The sequence below is a fragment of the Harpegnathos saltator genome, unplaced genomic scaffold, assembly GCF_003227715.2.
Source record: "Harpegnathos saltator strain DR-91 unplaced genomic scaffold, Hsal_v8.6 scaffold108, whole genome shotgun sequence".
Taxonomy (NCBI): Eukaryota; Metazoa; Arthropoda; class Insecta; order Hymenoptera; family Formicidae; genus Harpegnathos; species Harpegnathos saltator.
Window position 1 is genome coordinate 35419 of NW_020229882.1, and position 10144 is coordinate 45562.

General features: G+C 33.1%; 1 protein-coding gene across 1 annotated transcript; it reads left to right on the plus strand.

Moving 5' to 3' along the window:
* On the plus strand, positions 1-2994 carry LOC112588916 (uncharacterized). Its single transcript, XM_025300279.1, has 6 exons — positions 1-114; positions 534-720; positions 832-891; positions 1194-1447; positions 2469-2624; positions 2881-2994. Exons 2-6 carry the CDS (start codon positions 654-656, stop codon positions 2929-2931), a joined length of 588 nt encoding a protein of 195 aa, XP_025156064.1. The 5' UTR covers positions 1-114; positions 534-653; the 3' UTR covers positions 2932-2994.
* The last annotated feature ends 7150 nt before the right edge of the window (positions 2995-10144 follow it).

The following is a 10144-nucleotide window of genomic DNA, read 5'->3' on the forward strand; positions in this document are numbered from 1 at the left end:
CCATCAAATTATAAAATACACGAAGGGATTGGAGCTACATCTACAAATGTTGAACTTGAGAAAAATTCATTACATTTTAGATCAGTGAGTTCGGAATATAACGTGCAGAAGCGGGTGAGTACTACAAATATTAATGATTAATATATAGAGAAAAATAGCGCTAATTAGGACGTGCTTTTATTCAGACATCGATTATTTTTTAATAATTTATAATTGGAATAATCGTAACTATCAATACATAGCTGCAAAATAGACATTTCACACGCATTTCTATGTTGTTCAGTGAAACAAAATAGTAGCATTTGATAAAACCATTTATATATTTATTACAATACGTGAATAATTATTACTTAATTAATAGTATTTTATATTTTATTTATTTATATGTAAATATAGATGAGAGTTGAATAAATTCGGACAAAAATCGTTATTTAATTTATAAATACATACATAAATATATATTTGTACACACACACGTATATGTTAGATTTACACACACATACAATTTGTATATTAATATACTTGAATTCCAGGAGGAAGATAAAATTTTATCCGTCAAAAATAATCCATCTAATTGCAATGTCCCTTCACCTTTAAATGAACACCAATTTTCAATTCAAGTTTTTCATGAGGATGAGCAAGATGATGAAGAGATGACGGATGATACTAATTCTCGTGATTATGATCGGAACATCGATAATAAGGAAAATGAGATAATTGGTAATGACAAATTATATAGCGGTATACTTTTTGTCATGGCATATATTATATAAAGTTAGTTGAATAAGTAAATTCAATAATCTGTGAACCTATTTCTATTATTTTATTTAGCGATGAAGGCTCTCCCAATTACAGAAATGAATGTAGACGAGGATATACATGTAATTATAAGTAAGATACATTTTTCTTTCATATAGATGAATACTTTCTTTCATATAGATGAATACTAATTGATTGATCATACTAATGAATACTAAACAGTGAAAATAGTAAATCATTTCTAAAAATTTGTAAATTTTAGTAATGTATTGTTTTAGTATTGTCATCATATATAATATAGTTATTATTATATTTCCAAAATACTTTTATCGTATATTGTAGTGTACAAAGTTATTAATAACATTAAAAAATTAGTCTCTGAAGATGCTTACAGTAAAATATGAATGATGAAATATAAATAGTTCTTCTTGCAGGTTCTTTATATGAAAAAGTAGATACTTTACATCAAGACTTTCAACAATTCAAAACAGAGATAAAACACGAAGCAGCTAAAAATAACACAAAATTGAAAGAAATAGTTGCTATTTTAAGAGAAAGTTTCCAAAGAAATGAAGAAAATGAAGCAATAACTATGGATTTAATGCCTGAATTTCCAATGACATCCGTCGAGGAATACGTACAATTTAATGAAACATTGAAAAATGATGAAGCAATTCGTAAATGTTTTGTAAGTATATTTTGAATAATGTGCAATTCAATCAGTGATTCATTGACTGATATGAAGAAAGTATTTATATTCATATGTGTGTGTGATATATATATATATATATATATATATCACACACACATATGAATATATTGAATAATAAATATTTTCTTCATATCAGTCAATGAATCACTAATTGAATTGCACATTATATATATATATGTGTGTGTGTGTCTGTGTGTGTGTGTGTGTGTGTATGTGTGTGTGTGTGTGTGTGTATACAGAGTATTTGTTAACTAAAGGATCATATTCAATGGAGACATAGAGCTGATTAAGATAAACAAAAGTCAAATATCTTTTTGCAAAAATCATAAAAATTACTGAGTAATGCATGAATAAAAATCGTGCATCGCAGCGGTAGTAAGAGGTGCGTTTGGTCGCTGAAGCTCGCATATCGAATCAAGTCGTCTAGCAATAGTTATCGGCGCGCGGCAAGAAGAAGAAAGGATTATTTCTGCACATTTTCCCTTCTGCTTGTCACGTGCCGGTAAGTATCGTTAGATGATTTAACTCGATCTGCGAGCTGCAGAGACCGAACGTGAGTTCTACAACCAATTTTTGTTCATGCATAAATCGGCTATTTTTATAATTTTTACTACATGATATTTGACTTTCTTGTTTATCTTAATCAGTTCTATGCCTCCATTGAATATGATCCCTAAACAAACACTCTATATATTCATACATATGTGTATGTGTACAAATACTTTCTTCGTATCCATCAATATATAATTTTATGCCCAATCGAAAACATTGTCGCATATGTGAAAATAGTTTGGTAGCAGGATTTCATATATCTTGCATCAAATTTATTGTTTACTTGCGATCTACTGTTGATGATATTAGATTGCACTCGAAATCTGCTCACATAGATTTGGCCATATGTATATAGTAATATCGAAATACGAATAATAATAAATAATAAAAGAAAAAAAGTCACATATACGAACATTAACGTCTATATTAACATTATTCTTTGCAGGAAAAGAAAATAAAGTGTATTGGTGGTGACTCTACACAAAAAATGATCTCCAATATACTCACATATTGCATAACATTTGATGTAGGACACAAGTTGACTTGGACTGGTGCAAAAAATACTATCGCAATCGAAAATACAACTTTTGCAAACATTATAGTTAGTACGTATATTTTAACAATTACAAATAAACTATATATATATATATGTCTCTTAATTTTTCCAAATGTTAAATTCTCTTTTATATCATTTTCAAATATAGATACAAAAAATACTTTTAAACATTAGTGATATGTAAGGACTATAACTTGTCATAATGTTTAGAGTACTATTATTTTTGTTTATATAAATAGATATGAATTTTTCCAACCAGATATATCTACTAGTACTAAAAACATATAAATACTATCCACAGGTACTGTCAATCGTACAAAAGGAAATGGACCTGACTGTACCATTGCATTGATTGTCAAGCATGTAAAAAACTGGCTGCAACATGCAGGTGATAAAATGAGATATCGAAACAAAAACGTGCAACAATAAATTACTCTGTAATTAGTATACAGAGTGCCCGATAATTCCGCTAAAAACCGCGATATGAAAATAGATTAAGTGAAACTGAAAAAACAATTCCTCTATGATTTTGCGAAGAACGACGTAAAATTGTGTTATTAATTAAAGAAATTAGCTAATGATCAATTAATTAATAATTCTATATTTTATGTGGTTCTTCGCAAAATGATATAGGAATTTTTTCTTCAGTTTCACCTAATCTACCTGTACATCGTGTTTCTAAAGCGAGTTACCGCACAGCCTGTATACTTAATAATAAGAAATTAATTAATTATATCTTGCATGGGCGTTGCCAGGAGGAGGCAGAGGAAGACGGTCCCCTAAACGTAGAAAAAAATTTATTTTTTTATACGAAGGCGCTGAAGTTTTTTTTTTATTTTTTACCGGCAATAAAGTGATAAAATTTATATAATTTTTTTGCATTGAATGCTTAAATTGAAAGAGGTGGCTTGTGTATGGTCTGCCTGAAAAAAAATTCTGGCTACGCCCATATCTTAACAAGCAAGTAACGTTTTAACGCAAACAATGTTGTTACGTTATATAATTTATATGAAAACATATTTTATTATAAAACAGTCAAATATAAAGTGTAATAATTATAATATTTAATATATAATTAATAATTATATATTAATAATTAATATATAATTTAATATAATTTTTATATAATAATTATAAATATAATAACTATATATATTTATAAATAAAAAAATATATACACAATATATATATGTGTGTGTGTGTGTTGTAATGTTAATATAATCGTCAATAAATATAATATTAACGCAATGCTATTATTTGTTATTCATTTCTCAATATTTATGTTTTTTAAAATATATTGAAGACTTCTAAAAGATATTTGTTAGACATCTTTGAGATATGTGTAAAAGAAATCTTTTAGATGTCTTTTACATTTCTGCAAGATGTTTTTTAAGACATCTTTTAGATATTTAGAAGATATATAAAAGAAATCTTATTAGAGATCTTTTAATACTCTATAAGATGTCTTTTTACATTTCTGCAAGATGTCTTTAAGACTTCTTCAGGATTACTTAAGGATATCTTCAAGACATCTTTAGATATCTAAAAGATATCTCAAAATGTTGCGTAAGACATCTTTTAGATCCCTAAAAGAAATCTTTTGGGGAAAAAAGTAAGATATCTCAAGACATGGCGAGATATCTTTTAGAAATCTAAAAGACATCTTTTTGGCTATTTGGGTATATTGCAAAAACAATATTTTGCATTATTACAATGCAATGTGGTAGCAACATTTCAAATTGTGGTTATTATTAAAAAATTATACAAGATATCGCTAAATGGAACAGCACTTTTTAGTTCCTCTCGCTTAGCTCTATGCCCCTATGGAGTTGGTATGTTGCAATTATGGGACACTTTGTATATTGCTCTAATTCTCATATTTAATCACCAATTATATTTAATCACTACGATTTTTGGTTTTACAATGATTTAGTTTTATATCCCAAACTTAGACGCCTTACCCATACAGCACAGAAAAATTACAGCAACATTGCAGCAATCTTGTTTTGCAAGATTGTATTATTGCAACATCATTGCAAAATGTTGCTGCAATGGTGCAGCAATATTGCAGCAACATTAAAATGTCCGCTTGCAGTAATATTACGTTGCAATAATGCAACAATATTGCATTATAATAGCGCAGCAATATTGTACTGCAATACTGCAGCAATATTATACTGCAATAATACAGCAACATTCTGTTGTAACATTGCAATAACAATGTTATATAATATATATGCAATAAAGTTACAGCTATTAGGCCTATATATATACATGTGTGTGTATGTGTGTGTGTGTGTGTGTGTGTGTGTGTGTGTGTGTATAGAGTGGCGTAATAGCTGTAATATACAAAATTAAACAATATAATATTATATAGCTCTAACTATAGCTCTAATATATGCAACTAAACCATTCTAAAACACATGTATTCAACATTTTGTGATTATATAATTCCATATAACATAATTATGTGTTAATCTTTTTTCCACAGATACTAGCAGATGGCAAAATTGTCAGTATAACATTATTGCGATATTAAAAGTCCGCTTTTTATTACATCTAAAACGAAATATAACAATTACGTCAATGTTATATTTTGTTATAAAAATGTAATAAAAAGCAGATATTTGAATATTGTCATAATATACTGAAGTATTTTTGTCATTTGATATCCACAAGATATTTGTAGAGATTAGCAAACAGCTGTATTAACGTAGGATATCATAATTACAAATTATTAGTTAGACTCACATACTATAGTATAGATATTATGTTAAACAGCAATCGCAGTAGTATTGTAATTATTAATAAGTCAAAATTATAACACATATATATATATTTATTTATAAAAGTATGTTACAACAATTAATATTAAATAAAAATTTGCTTCTTTGGTTAATATACTAAATGATGCACATACATAATGATGTTCGTAACAAAATATAAACATATGTATATAAAACATAAATAAAGTGTTTTATCTACTTTGGTAGTAAAAAATAAACGAAAAACATTAAAGAACTATCAAAAATTATGAACACATAATAGGAGTACAAATAAGTTTCCACCGTTTTCTATCAAAAATTAGGAATTTATTGTGAAAGAACGGTACATTACGTTTTATTCAAAGTATTGTCCATCACTAGCCACTACTTTTTCCCATCTTTCTGGCAGCATTCGGATACCACGTCGGAAGAACTCTTCATCTTTTGAGGCTATCCACGAATCGACCCAATTTTTAGTATCTTCATATGATGTAAAGTGCTTTTAGACAGGCCATGTGCCATCGACCGGAACAAGTGATAATCGGAAGGGGCAATGTCTGGTGAATACGGCGGGTGGGGTAGAACTTCCCAATTAAGTGTTTCCAAATAGATTTTGACCGGTTTTGCAACATGTGGCCGAACGTTGTCATGTAGGAAAATAATTTTGTCGTGTCTGGAGTAGTAATGGGCGCGTTTTTTCTTGATGCTCGGCTCAATCTCATTAATTGTGTTCGGTAGAGAACTCCAGTAATGGTTTCGCTCGATTTGAGCAACTCATAATACATGACACCAAGCTGATCCCACCAAATACACAGCATGAGTTTTTTCGATGTTGAAGCATGGCCAGGTGGTCCCCATGATTTTCTCTTCTTTGGGTTATCGTAGTGGATCCATTTTTCATCACCAGTGACTATACGAGGCAAAAAACCCTTTCTTTTATGCCTGGCAAGCAGCATTTCGCACGTGCAAAATCGGCGTTCAACGTCTCTCGGCTTCAGTTCATATGGAACCCAATTTCCTTGTTTTTGAATCATTCCCAACGATTTTAAACGATGTGAAATTGCTTGTTGAGTCACTTCTAATGTAAGTGCAAGTTCTTCTTGCATTTGGCACTAATCTTCCTCCAATAATGCTTCCAATTCCGTGTCTTCGTACACTTTCGGCTTTCCACTACGTTCTTTGTCTTCCACGTCAAACTCACCGTTTTTAAACTTTTGAAACCACTCACGACAACTTCTCTCACTTAAAACAGTCTCACCATATGCTTTTACAAGCAATCGATGCGCCTCAGCTGCAGATTTCTTCAAATTAAAGAAGTAAATCAAAAGTTCCCGCAAATGATGCTTATTCGGCACAAAACTTGACATTTTCGCACGAAAAAAATTATGTGATGCTGATATGGAGTCACTAATACTTCAAGGTTATGTTGTTACTAGATGTCCAAACTTACGATATTACGTTTTACATCTGACAATTTCAACATAACCTTCTGGTGGGGCCATCTTTTGTCAAACGGCGGAAACTTATTTGTACTCCTAATACATGTAAAAGGAACACATATAAATGAAAAATATTATATTAATACTATTAATAAAACTATTAATAAAAATACTATATTAAATGATAATATCATTGTTAATCATGAGCCACCGTTTCTCCAATTTTTTGCCTTGAAATCCGTACAGTCGCTTGTGCAAGCCATTTCGATACATATTCCGCATAGTCGTTGTCTGTCATTGCGCTGTGGGATATACGAACAGCTTCTGAAATATATATCATTACCATATTATTATTATTTTTATAAAATTTTAAATAATAATTAAATAGCAACTTGAATCTAAATAATACCGTTATTTGCAATATTGATCAAAATCATATTGCTTTACGGAGTAGAATAACACTTTTTTCTTTAAAATTCGTTCATTTTGTATAAAAGCGAATCGAAATAGCTTATAATCTAATCAATTTTCAAAGTGAAATCCGGGAAACCAAATAAATACCCATATAGTCTTATCTGTATGCATTGCTTACAACACCTGTTGCAGGGTGTAGTCTACGTATATACTTATATAGGTCGACAAAATACAATTTCTGAGTACGGTGGTTCCAATGAGGCTGTAACGTCCTGCGGATTCCGCCTATTCTAGATCCTTTTATAAATACAGCGAATTGATACTCTAAATATTAGATCCAACAAACATGTTCCGCAACCTTTCGAACACGATGACATCACACACCGATTTCTTTTTTTTTTATTATCTCCCTCCTAAACCAAAGTCCTGTAGTTGTTTGTCAGGAAAATCCATTGAGTCACGTCCTCACGAACTCACAACTTTTCCACGTCCCTTCATATTACCCAATAATTCTTACTAAACCTAACGGGATGACGAAATCTCTTATCGCCATAGATACAATGCAATGCAACTCCAAGATCCCATCCCTGGAAAAGTTCTAATAAACTTTAGACCACTGACGCAACTTTAAAATCCCACCTCCGAAAATGTTAACAACAAAGGTCTAATAGATGGACGTAGACCTTAAACTCTGACTTAATTTTAAACTCCCACACCCGAAAATGTTAACAATAATGTCCATAATTTCCACAACCCATCCGCTCAACCGAGGTAACGTTTTAAGTAAAATAAAAAGACTAGCACATTCATTCGCCTGACCAGCATTCGAGTTAGAACCGAAGTTCGGCAGTCAGATCTCTTTTTGATTCTCGAAGTTTATATTCAGGCATTCAAACGTGGAGTTACATCTTTCATAATTAAATTATAATCCGCCGCCTAAAAAGAAATAGAGTCGTGTGTATCATAACCATTGCCGAGTTGGGAATCAGGGAGCGACCGAGCCAGTGGCACACTCACACAGACCAGCGGTCATATCCTTAGGTTGCTCTCTCTCTCTCTCTCTCTCTCTCTCTCTCTCTCTCTCTCTCTCTCTCGCTCTCTCTCGCTCTCTCTCTCGCTCTCTCTCTCGCTCTCTCTCGCTCTCTCTCGCTCTCTCGCTCTCTCTCGCTCTCTCTCGCTCTCTCGCTCTCTCTCTCTCTCTCTCTCGCTCTCTCTCTCTCTCGCTCTCTCTCTCTCTCCTCTCTCTCTCTCTCTCTCTCTCTCTCTCTCTCTCTCTCTCTCTCTCTCTCTCTCTCTCTCTCTCTCTCTCTCTCTCTCTCTCTCTCTCTCTCGCTCTCTCTCGCTCTTTCTCGCTCTCTCTCTCTCTCTCTCTCTCCCTCCCCCTCTCCCTCTCTGTCTCACTATATCGAAACCAGCAGTAAGTACTACTTTCTTTATCGGTTACCTTCTCTGTCACCATTCTATCATTGAAATCCAATTTTAGTGGGCCATCATTATCATTTGCCATCTATCCATCGAGTCCTTTAACTATTCGATTCGATTGTCGAGATAAGAGACCCTGACGAATTGGAATGCGCGGCTCATTATCTTAGAGTGATAATCAATATTGCATTAGGGGCTAATTACTATCCAGACCCTTCACTCCCCTTTATATCTCCCTACCCTCCTCCTCAACAATTATTTTCAGCAACACCTTCCTCTTCTGCTACACGTGCTTCCACTCCTTCTACCCCTTCAATATCGTATTCTCCCATCTCTTTTTCCGAGTTATCCACTCCTTTAAATTCACCTGACCGCTCTCGTTCCCCCTCACCCGACTGACCCTCTACGTTCGTTTTCCCTTCTTTCCCCATTTCTCCCAGAACACACACACGTACACACACATGTATACCGCGTAATTGTAATTAGTTATCATTGAAATAATCCACACCGTTTGTTAGCCTAATAAATTTGTTTGTTGAATTATTTTCTTACCTAATTGATTCTCTAAATCACCTGCCTACCCTACTTTCCTCAACTGTTGCTCATAGTCCTATCCCCGGTAAAGGGATTCGCGTCCTTGACCGGAAAACGGACCGCTCGTCGTACGTCAGAGAGCGAGTAAAGGGGCCCGTCAGGTTCTTGACCCGTTCCCTGACACGCGTGTACACTCAGAGGCAGGTATGGTGTCCCTCAGCGATGTCGTATACGCCTGTAAAACAATCGAAAGCGATGACGGGCATATACGTATATGCATATGGACGTACTGTACAGCGCGAGAGAAGCGAAAAGGGAGAAGTGGTGGGAGATGTTCCGATGTTGCATCCTTATCGCACGTCGCACGATCGAGAGAGAAAGCATTACCAGACGTGGTACGGTTAATGGTGTCCCCAATAGCTGTCTCACTCTTTCTACGCTTGAATGCAGGCAATATGAGTGAGACAGCTATAGAGACACCGCGCTGTCTCTATAGGTGTCTCGCTCGCTCTAATAACCATGTATCGCGCTTTCCTCTTTTCTCCCTAGCAGAAATGCCGATTAAGGAGGCAATCCTGTCTATAGGCCAGAAAAATAAGCTATTTTCGCGAATTTTTTTTTCGGAAACTAAGCAGACGATTGATTTCAAACTTGATAAAAATAATAATATATATTTTATTGATGAGAATGAATTTTTATGGCGTTATATGAATAATAATGTAGCAAATATACAAAAAATAACATGACGTGTTTAGGCGCGCGCCGTTTCATGGTTCTTATAAAATCTCGAAATACGGTAGATTGGGACAAAAACGCAAGTAAAATAATTAATCTACGAACTTGCCGCTAACTCGTTTGAATTAAGGAAATAAAAAACGAACTACTTTTTTATATTTTAAGGCATTTAAAAATTATATTTGAATTTCGACGAATAGTTAGCGAGATCGTAAGTTAAATGGTGAAAAAATTACCAAGTTTTTCTCAAATATCT